Source organism: Erinaceus europaeus, chromosome 1 (assembly GCF_950295315.1).
Source record: "Erinaceus europaeus chromosome 1, mEriEur2.1, whole genome shotgun sequence".
Taxonomy (NCBI): domain Eukaryota; kingdom Metazoa; phylum Chordata; class Mammalia; order Eulipotyphla; family Erinaceidae; genus Erinaceus; species Erinaceus europaeus.
Genome location: NC_080162.1, coordinates 56579424 through 56601195, shown reverse-complemented (window position 1 = coordinate 56601195; position 21772 = coordinate 56579424). Strand labels below are relative to the sequence as shown.

General features: G+C 42.0%; 1 protein-coding gene and 1 pseudogene across 3 annotated transcripts in view; both read left to right on the top strand.

Annotated features, from left to right (window-relative positions):
• BANF2 (BANF family member 2) overlaps nt 1-18578 on the top strand; it is a 29149-nt gene extending 10571 nt beyond the window's left edge. For 2 of the 3 annotated variants that reach the window (XM_060202888.1, XM_007525690.2), the window contains exons 2-3: nt 15047-15175; nt 18378-18578. In XM_060202888.1, the coding sequence (XP_060058871.1) occupies nt 15050-15175; nt 18378-18524 (273 nt within the window). In that variant the 5' untranslated portion in view covers nt 15047-15049 and the 3' untranslated portion in view covers nt 18525-18578. Of the gene's footprint in view, nt 1-13887; nt 13938-15046; nt 15176-18377 lie in introns of those variants that run through there. The other variant, XM_060202880.1, reaches the window with a different exon arrangement.
• A 951-nt stretch (nt 18579-19529) lies between these two features.
• On the top strand, nt 19530-20284 carry LOC103116123 (protein FAM204A-like; annotated as a pseudogene).
• Nucleotides 20285-21772: the final 1488 nt, after the last annotated feature.

Here is a 21772-nt window from a genome sequence, read left to right as displayed (position 1 = left end):
ATGTCTTTGAGGTGAAAATTCCAGCATAGGTTTAAAAGAATATAATGGGGATGGGCAGTCGGGGATGGAAAGGGGGACAGTGGGTGGTTCACCCAGTGGGGTGCACATGTTGCCATGCTTGAGGACCTGGCTTTGAGCCCCTGGTCACCACATGAAAGTTCCTGCAAGGATGAGGCTTCACAAATGGTGGAACAGTGCTGTGGTGTCTATCCTTCTCTCTGTGTCTCTTCTTTTTTTCCTTTATTGAGGGATTAATGTTTTTTTTTTCTTTTCGTATGTCACAACAACTGTATTTCACCATTTGGGGAAATTCCAATATATACACTCCAAAATACAGTACATCCAACAGCTAGGGAGTCACAGGTAAAAGTGTTTTTTTTTTTTTTCCTCCTCTTAGTTTTTTTTTTTTTTTTAATTTATTTAAGAAAGGAGACATTAACAAAACCATGGGCTAGGAGGCTTACAACTCCACACAATTCCCACCACCCAATCTCCATATCCCAGTTTCTCCCCTGATAGCTTTCCCATTTTCTATCCCTCTGGGAGCATGGACCCAGGGTTATTGTGGGTTGCAGAAGGTAGAAGGTCTGGCTTCTGTAATTGCTTCCCCACTGAACATGGGTGTTGACTGGTCGATCCATACTCCCAGTCTGCCTCTCTCTTTCCCTAGTAGGGTGGGTCTCTGGGGAAGCGGAGCTCCAGGACACATTAGTGGGGTCCTCAGTCCAGGGAAGTCTGGTTGACATCATGCTGGTATCCAGGACCTGGTAGCTGAAAAGAGAGTTAACATACAAAGCCAAACAAATTGTTGAACAATCATGGACCTAAAGGCTGGAATAGTGCAGATGAAGTGTTGGGGGATACTCACTGCAGACTCTTGCTTACTTTTTCTTTCAGAAAAAATATATATTTTTCCCTAGTTTATGGGCACGTGTGAACATATGCTCTATCTCAGGGGACCTGGACTATATCTAGGTTAGGGGACTTTATTGGGGAGTGGACTACCTGGAATGGAATTAGAGAATACTATGAAAGGAAAAGTCTCACCTGAGTGATGAAAGCTGAAGGGTTGTCATTCCACACCTGAAGTCTCTGGACACAGTCTGAAGTGAAGCATGCTGGGGTGGCACTCATTGCGTTTATTAGGTTGCAATCGGCGGATGCAATATTATTTGATATGAATTGAGAGAAGCATGCAGGAAAGTAGGCCCCACCCTAAGATTCCAGGACTGGGAGAAATATAGGCTCTATTGTGGAAATGTGAGGTTCCTGCTGTCTTAGGGTTCAAGAAGACAATGGATAGTTATTGTTATCATGACATTATTTGGTAATTGGGTTAACTTGAAAAAGTCCCTTTGTTAGGGTTTTCCGTATAATACCCAGCATCTTGTATATAGCAGTGCCACCAGTTGCTTCTGTTTTACCTGGTCTGGACTTTTGAGAGAGTCAGCATATCAAAGACTCAGCCTATGCGTTAAAAAGACGTAGTCTGTGTTTTAAAAAATTTGAGACATACAATCAATTTTTCCCCTCTCATATTAATTAGTGGTTTATATAACTACAATTTAATAGGAGTGTACATAAATGCCATTCCTACCACCAAAAGACTGTGTCCAATCCCCTCCCCACCCACCCCCACCCCCCTGCCGCCCCAGGAAGCAGAACGTCCACCCTCCCCCTCACCACAGGGTTTTTACTTTGATAAAAACTACTCTACTCTAGATTTAATCAGATCCTGCTTTTAGTTTCCCTTTCTGTTCTTCTTTCTCAACTTCTGTTGATGAGTGGGATCATCCCATACTTTTGTCTTTCTGACTTAGCTCACTTAACATAATTCCTTCTAGCTCCGTCCAAGATGGGTCAGATAAGGTGGGTTCATTGTTCATTGTTGGAGGATTAATGTTTCACAGTTGACAGTAAATACAATAGTTTGTACATGCATAACATTTCTCAGTTTTCCACCTAACACTACAACCTCCAGTAGGTCCTTTGTCATCTCTTTCTGGGACATGTACTCTACCCCCACCCTGTGTCTTCTATTTTTCTCTGTCTATCATGCTCTAGAGGAAAGAACAGAAAAAAAAAAAAAATGACTGCCACAAACAGTAGAGTCCAGACCCACCAGTGATAACCCTGGTGGCAAGAAAGAACAAAGAAAAGAGGAAAGGAAAGGAAGCTCATTAACCACTGGAAATAATATCTAACCACTGAGTAGTAATTTGGAAATGGAGGAAGAAACACTGCTTATGATTGAAAAAGAAAAAGCCTCTTTATAGAGAAGAGCAGAGCATTTCCCTAGAAAACAAAAACATGTTCAAGCTTGAAGATGAGAAAATGCAAGTTGAGAATTTTCTAAGAGATGAAACTTGACAGAGGTTCCTAACTGGGTTCCCTGGTCCAAAGTCTCCTGAAATTTGATGTCACGTTTTATGAGCATTTATAAATTGAGCATTTTTTGCAAGGAAAAAGTCTACAGCAGGAGAGATAAATTCATGATATAGCTTTGTTATATTGGCTTCATGCTTGGATACAGAAACTTAAATTATTGCCAAACATTAAAAAATGGGAAACTACACACAAAAATCTAGAAGTTTGCTTTTCTTGAAATAGTTTTCAAGATCTGACTTTCTGGGACCCATATTCCTCAGAGCAAGCTCTCTTCTTGAAATAAGATGTGGGGTTCCAGTCAACCACAGTCTACATTGTTTTGTGGTCTCCTTAAGGAATACCAAGTATTAGTCCTCATTAGAAGTCTCAATTCGTTTTTCTTCACTAATTAATTTTTTCACTTGTGTGGACCTTGTTTTTATGTTTCCAACCCCTAATCTGGAGCTCTGATAGATGTTCCAAAGATGGAGTTGGTGTATTGCACCAAAGTAAAAGACTCTGGGGTGGGGGGTGGGGTGAGAGGTGGGGGGAAGAGTTCAGGTCCTGGAACAAGATGGCAGAGGACCTAATGGGAGTTGTTGTGTGGAAAACTGAGAGCTGTTATGCTTGTATAAACTATTGTATTTACTGTCAACTGTAAAACATTAATCCTCAATAAAGAAATTTAGAAAAAAAAGATGTTCCAAAGAACTTCTGATGTCAAAAATATAATTGAAACTAAGATCCCTTTCAGCTCAAATTCCTCCCTGACAATGCAGTATGGAGACCCTTAGCAGGAACAGAACACCACCTTGCCCAGGCCAGGACACCCAGAATCTCTTCTTCCTGAGGAATGTGGTTATGCTTTGTACCCAAAAGTGTTTATAAATGGTCTGGCTTATCTTTTGATGACTCACACACACCAAAAGTTCTCCAGGAATTACTGGAACTCTTCTCTGCAAGAACCATGTTTGCAATACAGATAAAGTTCATTATATCTCTTCAGATGATGATGCAATAAGCTGTATCAGTGACAATCTTGAGGGAAATTCTTTATGAATGGCCTTGAGGACCTGCTTTTGAGTAGAGACAAATAAGAAAGGTGGAAGAGCACATCTCTCTTGCTGAGTCTCTCTTCTGAAGTTAGAGCCATAAACAATTTTAAGTGGGTCATTGTAATTGGGAAGACTGGGTAAGCCATAGTGCCGCTATTTGAGCTGAGTCTCATATGTTAAGGAAACCCTCCCAACCAAAGATGTGGAATTTTAAGAGAATTTAGAAGGGACAAGAACTGCCATGAAGGGCAAATACAAAAAATTTGAGACCTGAACACATCTAGGGAGGTTGAATCTTGGAGTAGGCATTCTGCCTGCCAAGGAACAAGCAGAAGACACAGACCATATGGGCCTTGCATATCTTAGAATGAAATGAAAGCAATACTTACAAAGCTTCTCAATTACACAGTTCCACCTGTTACCACAACATGTGTCCTTGCTGGCCAACAGCCAACTCCTGGAGCCACAGTATTAGCACCGAAGAAGAAGAATTCAGTCCAGAAATAAAAGGACAGAAAAGAATCACTTAGAAATCCAATAATTGAGGCCAGGTGGTAGAGCACTTGATAGAGCACACATATTATTATGTGTTTGGACCAGGCTTCAAGCCCTGGACACCACCCACAGAGAGAAGCTTCACAAACAAACAGTACTGCAGGTATCTCTTTCACCCTTTCTATCTTAACCCTTCTATCCAAGTTTTTCTTTGTGTCCATTCAATAAATGAATAAATTAAATTAGACTAATCCAATATTCAGTGCTTGAGACTGCAGATATTAGTCTGAGGCACATATGAATTTGGATCTGGTGGTCCCACTAGATTGGGTAGTTCACTCATCTACGAAAGAGAATAATTGTAGACTCCATGTATGCTACCTTAAGAAGCCCGGACAAGTGCTAGCTATTCTCTTAGGCATCATAGTCACTGAGCCTGTGGCTCTAGTATAAAGAGCAAGTAGTTATCATGGGAAAGGACCCAGGCCCACAAGCAGGGGGAAGCTGCCACTTTCTATGTCCTCTAGTGTATTTCCCCCACAGGCCCCCAAATCTCCCTTCCTCTGGGGATGTCTAGGAGATAATGAAGAACATGTTTTAGCACAGTGCAAGGATTGGGTATTTATCATGCACCCCTCAATATCTGAGGTTGCTCCCACCAGCAAGGTGAGAATGGTGTCTACTAAAATTGGTAAAGTTGTTATGAGTTTCATCCTGGAGAGGAGAGTATGTGAGCTTTATAGCCACCCAGATATGAGTTTATTTCTTGTCACTGCCTTTTGCCAGAAATACGGCTCTCTTTGCCTCAATTTTCAACCCGTCTCTTAAAATAGGAGCATTTCTCAGGTGTTGCAAGCTTCATTTTGAGAATAAAGTTTGGATATGGAGCCAAGAGACAGCTCCTGCAGTGGAACTTATATAACTTACCAGGTGTGAGACTCTGGGGTTACACCCCAGCTCCACATGGGAGCACCATAGATGGTGGAATGGTACTGTGGTGTGTCTCCTCTCTTTCTCTAAAGTAAATATGAAAAAAAATTTTTTTTGACTGGCAGGGGACATTCAGTGGTAATATTGTACATATACAAAGTTTGTTATTCATTCTCTGGTGTCACATAATAAAAAAAATAGGCAGGCACATAGTAGGTGCTCAGAAAATGCGAGTCCCTCTTATTTCATTTTTTCCACTTTCCAGAACTCCTTAGTCTTTTCTAGTCCCTGTTGAGCTCAGCTGGCATCAGATTTTCTATCCAAATGAGCAGGGATATACTGACATCTCAACTAGTACTTACTCCCTAGATGACTTCTGAGGACACAGTTGTCCCCCTCAGTGACCTCCCCAGCTTTCTATTATTCCATTTCTCCCATAGCTTCAAGCTCTATGAGTCTGTGATTTTCATCAGCCCCAGAGAGGGAGGAGTAAGTGGCTGGTCTGTAAGAGACAAGCTGGGAGGGAAATTGCAGCAGGAAGAATCTATGACCCCTGCAGCTCACCAGGCTGTGGCTTAGTCAGACTCTGTGGAAGAGAACAGTCATAAGAATGCAGGATGCCTAGCTGACTTTACACTGCAGATAAGCAGTGAATGGCTTTTTTAGTTTAAGTTTGTGTTGTGAAATACTCGGGTCGTAGCTGTGTTGATACTGTTTCTTGTTTATCTGACATTCAGACTTAATTAGGTCTCATGTTTTTTTTCTCCTCTAAATCTGGTGGCCATCGTAGTCTGGATGAACAAACTCTCACAGGAGGTCTGTATTAAACACCAGTCAAGAAAATATACAGAATATATGAAATATATATGAAATATATAGAAAATATATAGAATATATACAAAATATACAGAAAATATGCCCCCCCAAAGCAAAGGAGAGTGGAGAAAGGCCACCCCCCCACCCCCATTGCACTCTTGTGGGGAGCGGCTGGCTTTGAGACCTTTAAGCCCTTCATTAGAATCCTTTTTGCCTTAAGACTTTGCTAACATAGTAGGGTCTGGCTCAAATGCACCTGCACTTCATTTCAATATGCAAAGAAAGTCCACTTCATTTTTTGGCACCTCCACCCAAAGAGAACATTTTTGTGATGGAAACTAGATTAGGCAGCAAAGCATCTGTCTCCTGAGAGCAGACATGAGGCTAGGATTCCAGTAGCTGTGGTCTAGTGAGGACCCAGTGCCTTGGGAAACAAGAGAGAAAGGGGGAGGAGCTAAGCAAAGCCAGAAACAACTGCCCCAGACCTCCTGGGGTCTCTGGAGCAGGAATGGTGCCAGAAGGTTAGTCTACCTAGAGACAGAGGGCCAAGCTTTTGTGCTTTTATGTGTGGAGTCACCAGCTACCTTGCTGCTTCCATTGACAGATGAGCATTGCCTTGAGTGTTGCTGGTGTGTAGACAGACTAGATAGATAAGTGACTTTTTCTGAGGGTCATTGTAGGGTTTGCTTGTTTTGCAGTAGATACAGTGGTCCTAGCACAGGTCTGTAAGTCCTTACTCAAGGACTATAAGGCTGGGGAAGGGGAAGGGTTAGATTTTTTTTTTTCTTTTAGAAAGGCAATATGGTGCCTATTTTGTATACTAGGGAACATTCCCAGTGGAGTCTGGCTCAGCAGCCTGTAAACAAACCCATTAATATTCCTGTAACAAAATGTATAAATATTCACAATAAGTGGGATAATAAAGACTATAAATAGTCTCATGTCAGTTCAAGCCAAATTTTACTGCCAAATAAGTTAAAAACAACAACAACAACAACCTGGTTTTCAGAGCTTTTTGGATTTGAAAGTGACAGAATAGGGATTGTGTATTTATATGAGCTTTGTGCCAAAGACTACAAATTGCTAATGGCATGAAATGTTGGAAGGGTCCAGAACAATGACTTTCAACTAATGCAAATTCTGCTTTTATAAACATAAACTGGAAGTAACTTGCCCGAGAGAGCACTGCTGGTCCTGGGCAGAGCTGACATCTCAAGTCTTGAATAACAGCACGTAGAGGAAAGATATAGCGATGACCTTCACACCCATTTTGCTCTTTTTGGACTCCACGAAGTCAACCCTCCCACTCATTTCTAGTTCCTTAAAGAGCTGACCTGTTGCTTCTAGGAATGGTCTCACTTATTGCTAAGTCCACCCTGCTTGTCACACCTTGCAGTGGGTCACACCTTGCTCTGGTTGAAGCACTTGCAAAAGATCTTGTTCTGTGTGTTCAAATGTGTAACTCAAGACTATGTGTAGATGGTGCTTTATAAAGTTCAGAATATTCATGGAATTTATTTGGGTATTCATTACTTAACAGATCCATCTATCAGTGTGAGTCAGCTACCAAAGATCTTGTTTGCCATTGTGAGATTGGAACACCACAAATTTATTGAATTGGTGAATGAGTGGATGAGTAACAGGGTTATAGTAGTTAGGACTCATTGTCCTAACTAGAGCATAATCTGATCTGCACCTGAATTAAATGTGGAAACTAAAAGTAGAAGATGCTTCTTGAACTAATTGAGAAGTCCAGAAGTAGATACTTTCCAGCTTGACTAAATCCAGAACTGTAAATGATTATAATTGGTGTATCCGTCCCTTTTATTTTCTGAGACCTGTTGTCTTGTACAGTCCCTTCTCAGGCTAATAGGCATAGACAATGACAAAGATGTCTCCAGTAGTTCTATATTCATAGCCCACCTGCCTAGCAACCATTATAGAATAAGATAGCCTTTTAAATAGTAATTTCAACACAAATCTCAGACTTGATCTGGGCTAGATAGTGTATTTATATTTTAACCAGTTATAGTAACCACAGCAATATGCTTGCTTCGTTGGCCAAGCCTGAACATGAGTACTCCTTGGAGTCAGGGTGTTGGGAAAATACAAAGGTTTGGGGGAAACTATCCCCAAAGGTAAGTAGAAGTGCTGGTCGCAGATATAGGAAGGGTGGATGATAAGCAGTGATAGAAAATAGATGTTTCTCACAGGAGTAGTTGCTTCAGAATCTTTTGGTAGACTGTGAAGGGTATGTGAAGTTCATGTTTTAGGAAATAGTGCTTAGAGGTACCAGAAACCAACTTAGTCATAAAACCACACAGAATCCATCCGCAATAAACCTGAGAAATAACAAATATAGTGCCAAGTGAATCAGCTCATCTACAGTGATGCTTATTCTCTTCCAAACAGTATACTATGCATTTTACTTTCCTGGGCAACCTAGCTCTCTATGCATAATGATAAAGATGGCTGCCAATAAGCTCTGATTACTCCAGAACATCAATGCTCACAGAGAGAAATTCTTAGGTGTGCTATATAGCCAAAGAAGTTGAGTAGTGGTCACATTCCAGGCCTATGACAACCCTGAAAAATAACTGCTGAGTTACTTATAAAAAAAGAAGTTCTGTGTCTTCAGGCAGTAAATTTCTTTCCTTCTTTCTTTCTTTCTTTCTTTCTTTCTTTCTTTCTTTCTTTCTTTTTTTTTTTTTGCCTCCAGGGTAATTGCTGGGGCTCAGTGCCTGCACTATGAATCCATTGCTCTTGGAGGCCATTCTTTCCCTTTTGTTGCCCTTGCTGTTTATCATTGTTGTTGTTGTTATAATTATTGTCATTGTTGTTGGATAGGACAGAGAGAAATCGAGAGAGGAGGGGAAGACAAAGAGGGGGAGAGAAAAATAGACACCTGCAGACCTGCTTCATCGCCTGTGAAGTGATCCCCCTGCAGGTAGGGAACCGAGGGCTTGAACCAGGATACTTGCACTGGTCCTTGAGCTTTGTGCCATATGCACTTAACCTGCTGCGCTACCATCTGGCCCCTGGCAGTAAATTTCTATTCAATAGGCAGACATTTTTTCCTTCTGGTGTATGAGGAGCAACTCAGACCCTTGACAGCTTCTGGGGGAAAGAGCTCTTTGGTTAAGTCTCAATATTATATAAACATTGCACTTATTTATTTATCTATTTATTTAGTTTTTTTCGATAGGACACAGAAAATTGTGGGGGAGATAGGGAGAAACAGACACCTGCCAGCACTGCTTGTTGAGCTTCCACTCTGAAGGTGGGTGCTGGGGACTTGAAGCTAAGTCTATGCACCTGTGTTTTTTATTTGTTTGCCTCCAGGGCTATTGCTGGCACTCAGTGCCTGCACTATGAATCCACTTTTCCTGGTAGCCATTTTTACTTTTTTTTTTAATTGGATAGGACAGAGAAACTGAGAGGTGAAGGGGAGACATAGAGGAAGACAGACAGAGAGACACCTGCAGACCTGCTTCACCTTCTGTGAAGCGACTTCCCTGCAGGTGGGGAGCCTGGGGCTTGAACCGGGATCCTTACTCCGGTCCTTGTGCTTTGTGCCACGTGCGCTTAACCTGCTGCGCTACCGTCCAACCCCCTGTATAGATTTTTTTAAATTATCTTTAACCAATGTCAAACATTTGAAGCTAGGTGATTTAATCCCATTGACTTCTTTACTTCTTATTTAAACAGGTGACTTTTTTAAGCTTCTAAAACCAGATATGGTTGAGGTCATTTCCTGACAATCTCCTCCCCAAGCAGTACTCTGTGGTTCAAAAATAAAGTAATTAAGAGAATGCTTGGCAACACAGAAATCTTTAAGAGGCTGGGGTAACACTAGGGCTTTTGCAGTAGTGTTGTCATATGGTGGCTGAATGCTTGGTCTGACCATTTTGCAGCTTACCTGGAAGCCCACACAGGAACTGTGGCAGGAGTTAGAAGGAAGGTCCCCTGGGGAAAAGGTAGATGCAATATCATTAGTCAATTACTTAAATTCTTGGATCTTGACTTTACTTATATGTAAGATGAGAGGGAGTGGTTAAGTTAGATAAGAGAATGTAAGAGATTCATGGAAAGTACATGTGGGGTTGCTTGGAGACAGGTCTTTTTTGGGGGGGTTGGGGGGAGACCCTCTTATGTTCTCGCCTCATTTCCAAACCATCACAGTAATTCTGATTTGATATACTTTATAAAAAAGGACTTTAGGTAAAAATTTCTTTGAAGTAAAAAAAAAAAAAAACCTTTTTAAATTTAAAAAATATATAGAAAAAAGAAAGAGGAGGGGCCAGGTGGTGAGGGGCCACCCCTGGTTGAGTGTATATGTTGCAGTGTGCAAGGATCTGGGTTTGAGCCCCCAGCCCCCCGCCTGCAGGGGGAAAGCTTTGCAAATGGTGAAGCAGTGTTGCAGGTGTCTCTCTGTCCTTCTCCTTATCACCCCCCTTCCCTCTTGATTTCTGGCTGTCTCTATTCAATAGATAAATAAAAATAATAAGAATATTAAAAAAAAAAAGAAAGAGGAGAAAGCTGTTATTGAGGTTTGCCTACTCTGAAATTCTCTGACTTCAAAGCCATTTGGGGGCCAAGACCCATCAGATCATCTTATATGGACATTAAACTCTGAACATTGTAATGGACTGATTATTACACCAAGGCTTAGGAAGCATGGCAGATAGACCACTTTCTTTTTCTATTATTTTAATTTATTTATAAACAGGAAACATTGACTAAACCTTAGGATAAGAGGGGTACAACGCCACACAATTCCCACCACCAGAACTCCATATCCCATCTTCTCTCCTGATAGCTTTCCTATTCTTTATCCCTCTGGGAGTATGGACCCAAGGTCATTGTGGGATGCAGAAGGTGGAAAGTCTGGCTTCTATAATTGCTTCCCCAATGAACATGGGCATTGACAGGTCCATCCATACTCCCAACCTCTTTCCCTAGTTGGGGTGGGGTTCTGGGGAAGTGGAGCTCCAAGGCACATTGGTAGGGTTGTCTGTCCAGGGAAGTCTGGTTGCATCCTGCTAGCATCTGGAACCTGGTGGCTGAAAAGAGAGTTAACATACAAAGCTAAACAAATTGTTGAACAATCATGGACCTAAAAGCTGGAATAGTGCAGATGAAGTATTGGGGAGGGGTGGAATCCTCCATTTTGTAGATAGCTAGTAGGCATATTTTAGTTAGATTCCAAAGGGCCTGTGGAATACTAGTGTTTTTTTTTTTTTTGTTTGTTTGTTTTTGTAATAAGTTCATGTGTTTAACTTCTCTAGATTCCACATGTGAGTGGGACCATCTGCTAGTAGTAGTCTTTCAATTTTTTTTTTTTGTTTTGTTTGTTTTACCAGAGCACTGCTCAGCTCTGGGTTATGGTGGTGTAGGGGATTGAACCTGGGACTTTGGAGCCTCAGGCATGAGAGTCTCTTTGCATAACCATTATGCTATCTACCCCTGCCCTTTTCACCTCTTTTTACTTACTTCACTGGTGTTTTTGTTGTTGTTGTTGTTGTTGTTGTTGCTTGGTTTTTTGCCTGAGCCTGAAATCTGATATGCAGGTGGATCCAAGTTATTGTCTGGGGAGATGATGTCACAGCTGGAAAAAGGACCAGAAAGTTGGATCAGGGAAGAGGGTAGCTCCCAAATAGGACAAAGGTATATAAATATTGATGACCGTAAACCGCATTGATTTGATCTGATCTGGGGCCCTTATTCAGCTTAAGAGCCTATGTGACCTTTGCATCCCTATAGATCTGAGCTCACATTCTGTGGTCATGAGTAGGAACATTCCATGCTGCCCCAGTATCAGGACCCATCTTCCTCAGGTGTAGCATGGAGAATGTTGTCCAGCTTCCCTTTGGAGGATGGAACATTCTTTACTGTTGTTGATCCAAGTTGAGGGCAAGGTCCTGTGGGGACCCACAAAGGGTTCTATTTTGTTGTTCCTGATATAGATGACCAGTAACAATGGAGAGAAGGATTTATCCGAGGTCTAGGGATAGGCCACTTTCTACTTAAGTTCTACCTCCTCTCTCTCTCTCTCTCTCTTCCCTGAATTTTATAGAACTTGACATTGGTGAGGAGATACATCCTCAGAAAGTTGACTGTATCCACATCCCACATGGTACCACATCCCTGGTCAGTGACTGGCTTATGGGCAGGCATGTTGACTGGTTTGGGCCAGTGAAACTAATGGAATGTCTGAAAAGGTCTGGGGACACTTATGCAAAAAATGGTCACCCCTTCTTTTGGAAGTTTCTGTATTGAAGTGGGTCCCAAGCAAATTCTGTAGCCCTTTGGGAGCTGAGCTTGGTGTTCCCTAACTGGCCTTTGATAACAGTCACTGACTGACAACACTCCAATTCCACTTGACAACAGGTTTCTGGTTAGTTGACGTTCAAAAGTACATGTTATTTAAGATCATTTGAGTCAGACATTCATATTATTTGTAGTGTTTCTTCACCATGACAACATGTGGGACTAGAGAATTCTTTGCTGAGGGTGTTTAGCAGGTAACCCTGATGACCTCTACCCATTAGATAGCAATAATACTTCTCTACCCCAAATTATGACAATTTAAAATGTCTCTAGGTGTGCTGTATGCATAGACACACATACAAAGGAGAGGAAGTAGAATGTGCAATTTGTCCCAGTTGAAAACCAGTGTGGTAGACAAAGTTCTCCTAACAAGATGAGGACCATTCACTCAGTGGGTCCATTGGAGGGAAAATATTATTCAGGCACTGAGTGTGTGAAGGCTCTGTAGGAAGCAAGTGTGTGAGAAAAGCAAGCTCACACAAGGTGTTACTAATCATTGCCAGTCTTGGATGCTGTTGGTGCCTTGATAACAGTGTTTTAGTTTCCATTGATTCTTTTAATGGGCAGATATGTTTAACCTCACAGATGGCCAGCATGGATAGCAAGTGGAATTTTCCCTCAGTGAAGTTGGTGAGCTCAGCCAGTGCTCTTGGGATCTTCCTCCTGTTCAGAAACTCTACCCTCTTACTGCCAGGACCTGAGCTAGCTATTGATGCCCATCTATCCCTCTTGGAGCAATGGGTACCAGGAAGTTCATCCACTAAGATGTCTTCATGGATTAAGAAAGATCTTCCTATTTGCTGAAGTGAGGGGTGAATGCCCTCATTCAGTAATGTCTCAGCCCCTCACACATCTATGTATCTGAGACTTGCAGAGTCAGGGGACCCTGTGATCCTCTCTTGCCTTGTGTTTCCCTTCCTGGTGACTGTCCCTAACAATAGGGAAGCAGTTTGATTTTGTACCCCATTGGCACACCTGCATCTTATATGCCTGGCTGGTCCCTGACTCCCTTTCTGCACTAGAGGTAGCAGGAGACCAGGTTCCAGTACCTGTTTCTCATCTGCAGTGGGAAATTTCATAAGCAGGGAAGGAGTCTCAGTCTCTCTCTTTCTCTCCCTTTCTTCTTGACTTCCCCCTGTCTCTATCCAAAGTAAATAAGATAAGTAAATAAAATATTTTTGAGAGAGAGGGAAATCCCATTAGAGAGAGGGAAAAGATTGGAGTTCCAGAGTAATCTTCCCCCAGGTCTTCAGCATCTTAGTTTAAGGCCATCACACTTGTTATAAGGGACAATTGATTTTTTATGAATATGCAACAGGGATAGAGCTGAGAGGTAAGGTGCACATTTGGGGTGTCTCCCACCCCAGACATGAAGGGAGATGTCATGTCACTGACATGAGGTGCCAGGACACTGGATCAGGCATAGAGGGCAGCTGTCAACTCAGGGACCTGATCTGAGATGAGCTCCAGCTTGAACTACTAGCCCACAGACTTAAATTCAAGGAATCTATTAAATTCTTATGGGAGATGAACTGTCAAAAGGTAGCGGCCAACTATGGTTCAAGATTCCCATTGTTATATTAGTGATAAGCTTGAGAATTTAGTTCACAGTTTACTGGACCATGAATAGTAGTTTCCAGACATGAGTAAGATAGCTCTCAGAAAATATGAATGGGGACCAGGTGGTAGTTCACCTGTCCAAGTGCGTACTTTATAGTGCACAAGGCCTCGAAGGACCCAGGATCAAGCCCCCTGGTTCCCACCTAAAGAGGGGAAGCTTCATGAGCAGTGAAACAGTGCTACAATTGTCTCCATCTCTGTCTCCCCCTTCCCTTTCAATTTCTGTCTTTATCCAAAATAAATTATATATATTTTGGCTTTGAATCTGAGTGAACCACAAGCCTTCACCTTTTGGGAGACGGGGCCAGTCTATTTCACCAAGTAGTAAGTATCTTAATGATCATGAAAGGAGAAGAATATGAATATTGGCTTACAAAAGGGATAGATGAGAGTGAGATTTTATCATTACCCTTTTAATACTGATATTTCTGCCTTTTCATAATTACACTGGTCTTGTTCAGGTAACTATGCTTGAACTCATAGCCTGCGTGACTTAGAGTAAGCCAGTTCCATTCCCAAATCTAGGATGGATCATATGCTATACTCATAATGGTGACCCCATGCAGACCCTGAGACTCTGTGAGGCCTACTGGGAACTCCTTAGAGATATGTTATTTTTATCTTTCCTTCTCATCTTGAGATGAATTTGTTGGAGATTATTTGCTTTTCCACCATGAGAGGAACCTACAGACTGAAGCCAGTGCCAGAAGGCAAAGCTGAAAGAGTTAGAGAAATGGACCTGCAACCCTGATCATACTATACTCACTGATACCCTTGGGCTTTTGAGTTATAGGATGGATTTACAGTTTGAGCCAACTTAAGAATTTTCTGTTATTTGCAATCAAACTACTATTCTAAGTTATGATCCACTATAAAATAAAAAAAGGTTGATTAGCTAAGAGAAGTGAGCTGCTTCTTTAAGCATCAGGGTGGGAGGAGAGAGAGAGAAAGTTTCTGGGGCCTGTGATGGATCAATACTATTTTACAGTTCCAGGTGACTTTTGTTTAGATATGAAGAAGCAGAGAGAGAAAGTGATACCACAACACTGAAGCTCCCCCCATCCCACCCCACCCCAATGCCTTTAGGATTCCTATGTGGTACTGGGGGCTTGAACCTGGGCCATATGCATGGTAAGGCAGGTCCCCTACCAGGTGAGCTATCATGCTGATCCTCCATCATGGTTCTTTAAATATGCTTGCTGGGTGGGACTGATGAGACTCACCTGTGAACATAATTTCATGCATTCTATTTCATCCAGGTATGGGTTTGTAAAGGCATGCATTGCAGGCCTCAATAAATGTGAGATGGTGGAAGGAAGCCTGCCATCTGTTACCGCCAGTCCCTTGGTAAACTAAGGGGATCTGCCGTGTTCACTCAGCAGAGTGAGCAGTCAACCTCCTCTTAACCTTCTCCCTCCCCACTGATGTTGCAGGACATGGATCACATGTCTCCCAGGCTGCGGGCCTTCCTCTCTGAACCTATGGGGGAGAAAGACATTGCCTGGGTGGATGGGGTCAGCCGAGAGCTTGCCATCAATCTCATCACCAAAGGTTTCAACAAGGTAATTCTCTTTTCTTTATTTCTTTCCCTAACCTCTCTTCCTTCAATGCTGCCAGATGGCAGCTACTGCCACATGTCCCTAGAAGGGGCCATCAGAGAGCAAAGTTGCCACTGTGCAGGGTGCCACATGCCTCAACATGACTGACTGACCCTTCATACTTAGGCTGCCTCATGGGCCTAGAGATGATGGACAAATCGAGCTACTTCTGCTCGGAGCAGCTGGACCAGGTTTGGTTTACTTGGTGTACAAATACCAAAGAATCAAGCCAAGTGAGAACAGTGCTCGAGCTGTCAGGTGCATATCTATCCATAGGAACAGAGTTAAGGATTTAACTTGCCCAGTCAAGGTACCAGCCAAGTGATGGCGGGTGAAGCAATAGAAGCTCGGGACCTAAACCAGAAATTTTATTATTCTTATCCTAATTTTTCTTTCATTAAAAAAAAAAAAATCCTGGCAAAGACAGAAGTAGGAGAGAAAGCAAAAGAAAAAGAGGCAAATTCAGCAGTCATCCACTGCTTATGAAGCTTTTCCCTTGCAAATGGAGACCGGGCCTAGAACATGGTTCTTTGTTTATGGTAACACATGCACTCTACCTGAGTTTCTGCTGTTGAAAAGGTGCTGGACATAGTGAACTAAAGAGCAGTTCAGACTTGCTTAGAGCCTTCCTTCCTTCCTTCATTTTTTACATCCTTCCTTCCTTCCTTCTCCTCCTTTCTTTCTTTCTTTCTTTCTTTCTTTCTTTCTTTCTTTCTTTCTTTCTTTCTTTCTTCCTTCCTTTCTTTCAAACAAATCAAGAGGAAAGGAGGGAAGGAGAAAAATACCCACAACACTGCTTTACTTGAAGCTTCCCCTGCAGGCGGGATGGGGACTTAAACCATGATCTTTGTGCATGATAATGTGTGCACTCTGCTTAGAGCCAGCCTCTGGAATGAACCTACAATTTGAACTCAGAATAGAGGAGAATCCACCCTTGAGCTGCCTATCACCTACCTCTTATGAGCCATGTGCTGCAGAAAAGGACACACACCCCTGCCTTCTAGGTGTCTGCTGTTAAGAGTGGAAGGGTGGGAACATGTGTTCAGGAGTCAGTGTCCTCCCCACTCTCCATGCAGCCTAATTGTTGTTTTGTAAGCTTTGACGCAAGGAGGGAGAGGCACATTTTCTCTTTTCCTTTGTTCAGGGCTATTCTCTGGAGCCAGCAGAGGAACCTAGCAGGTTTCAGGCAGTTTCCCTGTGACACAGGGTGGAGCAGGCTAACTGTCCCACCCTACCAGCTGGAAGGTGATAGGATGAGGCCAGAGAGAAAGTGGAGAATGGAGGTCAGGTTGCAGTTTGGCTGTGCAGCCATGAAAGAAGGCCTTCTCTCTTGTCACATTCCTGGAAAGCTGGCCGCAGGCCCTACGTGCCACGTGTTCCTGGATTTCTAAGCTGCTGGAGCTGATGGAGACATGAAGGCTCAGGTTACCTGGCCAGCTGGAGGCAGCAGGAGGCCTAGGAAATGGCAGGGAACTGCATAGTTGCCCAGTCACCTGTGACAAATTGGCATGTGCAAGAATGGGGCTGAAGAAAACAGGACTAACTGTGAAATACCTGACTACAGTATCCCCAGGTGAGCAGAAAACAGGGTGCCTGTGAGAATCCATGGGATTAGAAGACATGACCATTTTGGAGCCCATCGGAGGCATGAAGATGCCATCTACTATTGTTCCTCCTCTTTTCACTGATGTTCTTGCTCCTGGAACAAATCTCTGTTTCCTGATCTTGTTACGCTCACCTCTGTACCACCACACCAGTTGCAGCATCTGACTCAACATTCAACCACTACTCATTTCTGTAAATGTAGAATTAAAAACCAGTAAACTCTACCACTGAAAACACAAGGATACTGATAAAGCAGAATGAACTCACTCTAAGCAACCAGACTACTTCAAAAAAATAAATAAAAGGAATCAATTAAAACAGCTGCTTAAAATGATCATGAAATCCTGGCTTTTTGCTGTTTTCAACAACTGGACCATGATTAAAAATTTTTAAAAGCTCAAATGCCAATGCTTGGGGACATTTTACAACTAGGATTCAGTTTTGTTTCTTAATTTCTCTGTAACAAAAATGTTCCTTTTGGCTAAGATGAAGCTTGCTTTGTTCTATGTGACTGAAAGTAAGCAGACCCCTGTGGAGTTTCTGGAGATGATCCAGAACTGTGATTCTCATTCTTTCCAAACTGAGAACCCTGAGAGACAGCCATTTAATGGGATCTGAATCTCCAGGCTTCTTCTTGGCTAGCCTATGGCCACAAGGTCTGGATGGCCTCTTCTCATCAATAACAGTGTGATAAGATAAGGTAAAAGAATAAATCGAAAGTGGGGTGGGGGGTAAGTAGATAACTAAGGGTGCCAGAGAAAGTTGATCATCATGTACTGCATGTGTAGTGTATGTGTACTTCCACCCACAGGTGCTCCTTAGAATGGAAAGATGGGCAAAGTTGATTAGATTTCATGTATGTGGGGTTTAGTATTAATGTCCATACAATGTGAATGATTGTTATATCTGTTTGGTGGTGGACTATAGTGTTTCCGAGAAACGAAGTTATTAGAGACATACTAGGTAGGCTCTTACTACTAGCACCTGTGTGGAGTATGTCAGAAATTCAGACCCTCAGGCTCCCGCCCAGACTTACTGAGTCAGAGTTTGTTTTTCAGCAGGATCCTCTGTGATTTAAATGCTACAGAAGTTTGAGGACATGAACAGGTTCCTCCTAGACTGACCACCCTCCAAACCTATCCCACAGGATGGGCATTTATTAATGTGTGTTATCTTTCAAATTTCATCCCTCTTGGCTATTATTTTAGACAGAAAGAGACAGCAAGACAGGGACAGACATCACAGCACTGACCCTTCCTTCAGTGTCTTAGCACCTCCCATTTATGGTGTAGCAGGGGCTCAAACTTTGGTCATGTGCACGATTAAGCAGACACTTTCAAAACGAACTATTGCACTGGCCCCAAGAGATAGGCGTTTAACTTGACATTTTATATCACCCCAAAGGTCAGTCCCCAAGTCTCCCTCCCCAAGTCAGGGCTTCAGAGACCACAGCTTTTCTCAAAACTGACTTGAGTTTCTTGTGAGTCCTCATGTGGGAGAGAATGAACAGATCAGAGGCAGTTCCCATTAACCTTTCCTGTTCTTCTCCTGCCCCCCACAGGCCTACACCTTGTTGGGACAGTTCCTTCTGATGCACAAGAATGAAGCTGACTTCCAGAAGTGGCTCATTTGTTGCTGTGGTGCCACAGAGTATGAGGCTAAGGAGAGTTCTAACTGTCTGAAGCAGTGGTGTGCCTGCTTCCTATGAACACATGCCTTCTTGCTCTGCTGGCTGGATAAAAGAACTTGTTCTGTACACAAAGCCAGGCTCAGAGTGATAATTCCTGTTTTAAACTTTAATTATACATTCTTATTATATAAACAGTGGTTCAAGTATGTCGGAAAGACATAAGAGAAAAAAATGACACTATAGTCTACCACCAACCAGATATAACAATCATTCACATTGTATGAACATCATGTCTCAGTATGTACTCAGTACTTATGTAAAAAAATGACAGTATTTTTATGTGTTAAAAGTTTATTAATTTTTATCATGTTTTAGTTTTTACTTGTAACTAAGAAAAACAGGATTTACATGAGAATAACATTTATGTACTCAAATAATTTGTGACTGAATTCAAACAGTTCTTTTAAACATTTCAACTAATTATAAAAATTACTGTATTAAGTGTAATAGGTTAAATTTCTAGTTCTCTTCATGTCCCTTAATAAAGCTAGATCCTCAGAGAACAACTATCTAAAAAATATCTCACAGTTACTGAATTATGTTCTGTATCTTCTTACTACTTTGTATTGAGGAATTTTATAAATAGAATATTCATTAAAACTCTGTTGGGGTTGGTGAGTGTTAAGATGGCTGCCAGGTAGCTGCTTCTAAACCAAAGAAAAGATGTGAAGTAGGCTGCTACCTCCTGGCCTAAATGAAAGAAGTGCGAGTTGAATTCTAAAGATGAACTCTGGACTCTATGTACAAGAAGAGAAGGAAGATGGGTCTATTAGAAAAACAGAAAGCTCAGGGCCAGGTGGTGGCACACCTGGTTGAGCACACATGTTACAGTGCACAAGGACCCAGGTTTGAATCCCCAGTCCCCACCTGCAGGGGAAAAGCTTCACAAGTGGTGAAGCAGGGCTTCAAGTGTCTCCCTGCCTCTCTCCCTCTCTATCACCCCCTTCCCTCTCAATTTCTGGCTATGTTTATCCAATAAATAAATAAAGATTTAAAAAAAATAGAAGCAGAAAACTCAGATGAACCAAAACTGAAGCAGAGGCAAATGCAAATACATATGAAGAATATTTTTCTGGAATTCCCTTAAACATGTGGAAGATATTTTAGGAATTACATAAAAAGCATTCTGAGTAGAAAACTTCAAGATTCGGGGGGTCAGGGGCTGGGTGGTACACCTGGTTGAGTGCACATGTTACAATGCACAGGACCCAAGTTAGAACCTTCCAGTCCCCACCTGCAGGGTTAAAGCTTTGCAAGTGGTGAAGCAGTGTTGCAGGTGTCTCTCTGTCTCTCTTCCTATCTCCCCCTTTTCTCTTGATTTATAACTATCTCTATCCAATAAAAATTTAAAAAAAATTAAAGGGATGCTTAAAGAAATCAGAGGGAAAAATAAAATTGAAGAATGAAGAAGCACTTCATATGGAACTGTCCTCATATGAAACCCAGTGGAAGGGGCTTACTCAGTATTTTGGAGTTAGTGGCAGGTTTGACCATCGTGTTAGAAAGAAAAAAGTTGAGAAGTCAAGCCTTGAGAAGAGGATTGAGCAGACTGTAGAAGAGTGGAACACTGAGAAAGCTAGGAACCCGGCAACCAGCTTACTACTCAAGAGCTTGGTATCAAAATTGCCAAAGCAATTGCCTTCCACAACTATGTGAAAGCCAAAAATAAAAAAAAGAAATATCATAAACTGCTTGAAATAAAGAAGAAATTCGCATGGGGGGGGGGGTTTGAAGCAAAGAAAAGATGGGAAATCAAAAGCAACATGGGGTACATATAGCTTGCCAGGATTCTTCACGGCATTTGAGGCATTCCTGAGTTTTTAATTAAGTCTTCAGTTGCTCAGTTGTTGAAAAGATTTTCCTGTCTCACATTTCCTACCAGTGGCAGAAATTGGTAGAAGACATAAGTATAAAATGTGGGAGCTGATTATCATATTTTTTTCAGTCTTTTTCTAAAGAGTTCATTCTATTGAGGTGAATGAAAATGCACTTTCTACTGAAAAAAAAACTCACTGTTGATTTTTTTTTGAGGACTACATATATTCCATGGTGCCAATTCTTTATTACTGATTTAATAATGATTTACAAAATTATAAAACAGCAGGGGTATGATTCCACACCTTTTCCACCACCAGAGTTCCACGTCCCCATTCCATCCATTGGAAACTGCGATATTTCTCCCAAGATCACAGATATATGTTGACTATTATTTAAATATACATCCCACCTTTTCTATCATCCTGTCTTCTCTATCTTTCTGTGTCACATCTACATCTATTACTACTGTTAAGTGTCCTTCCTTTTCCCCCCTTCTCTCTGAGGGTCCCAATGGAACTGTGGTTCAGAGCACTCTAGTCATCTTCCCCTAACATTTCTCCCCCTCTGAGAGTATGGACCGAAATTCTTTTTAGGGTACAGGTGGGGGTTCTGGCTTCTGTAATTACTTCTCCACTGAACATGGGCATTGGCAGGCCAATCCATACTCCCAGCCTGTTTCTATCTTTTCCTAATGGTGTAAGGCTCTAGAGAGTTGAGGTTCCAAGACACATTGGTGAGGTCATTTGCCCAGGGAGTTCAGAATGGAATCATAGTAGCATCTGAAACTTGGTAGTTGGAAGGCTGTAAGATATAAAGCAGGACAAAACGTTTAATACACTGGAATCAAAGAGTAGGAATAGAGCAGATATAAACAGGCTTTTTAGGATGGAAAGAATCTAGAAAGTTTATTTTAGGTATGCTTCTAGGAGCCCATGACTGTGTTTAGTTTTTGTTTGATCTTGATAACTAATATGGAGGTGGAATAAAAATATTATCTGGGACATGGTATCAGAGTTGAAAACAGAACTAGAAAGCTGGACTAGCACAGAGAGTAGCTCTCAAACTTGAAAATATATAAATACAATTAATTGTTTACCACATCTATCTGACCTGGGGCCCACATCCATTCACATCTAACACAGGAGTCTGTAAATGTCTGAATCCCTCTTCTGACTGAGTTCACAGTTCCTGGTCACAGCTGAGAACATTCTATGCTGCATTCATCTCAGCAAGTCTTCAAATAGCAGAGTAGACTGACCCAGTCACCCTTTGGCGATTGGGGTTGTCCTCACTGCTGCTAGTCCACAGTTGAGGGCAAGATCCTGGAGAGACCTGCAAAAGAGCCCATGATGACGTTTCTGAAGGAAGTGATCAGTGATGGTGGGTAGAGGGAACTATTAGAGGTTTAGACTCATCGTATCTATGGGGGAATCCAAGAATTCCCTGAT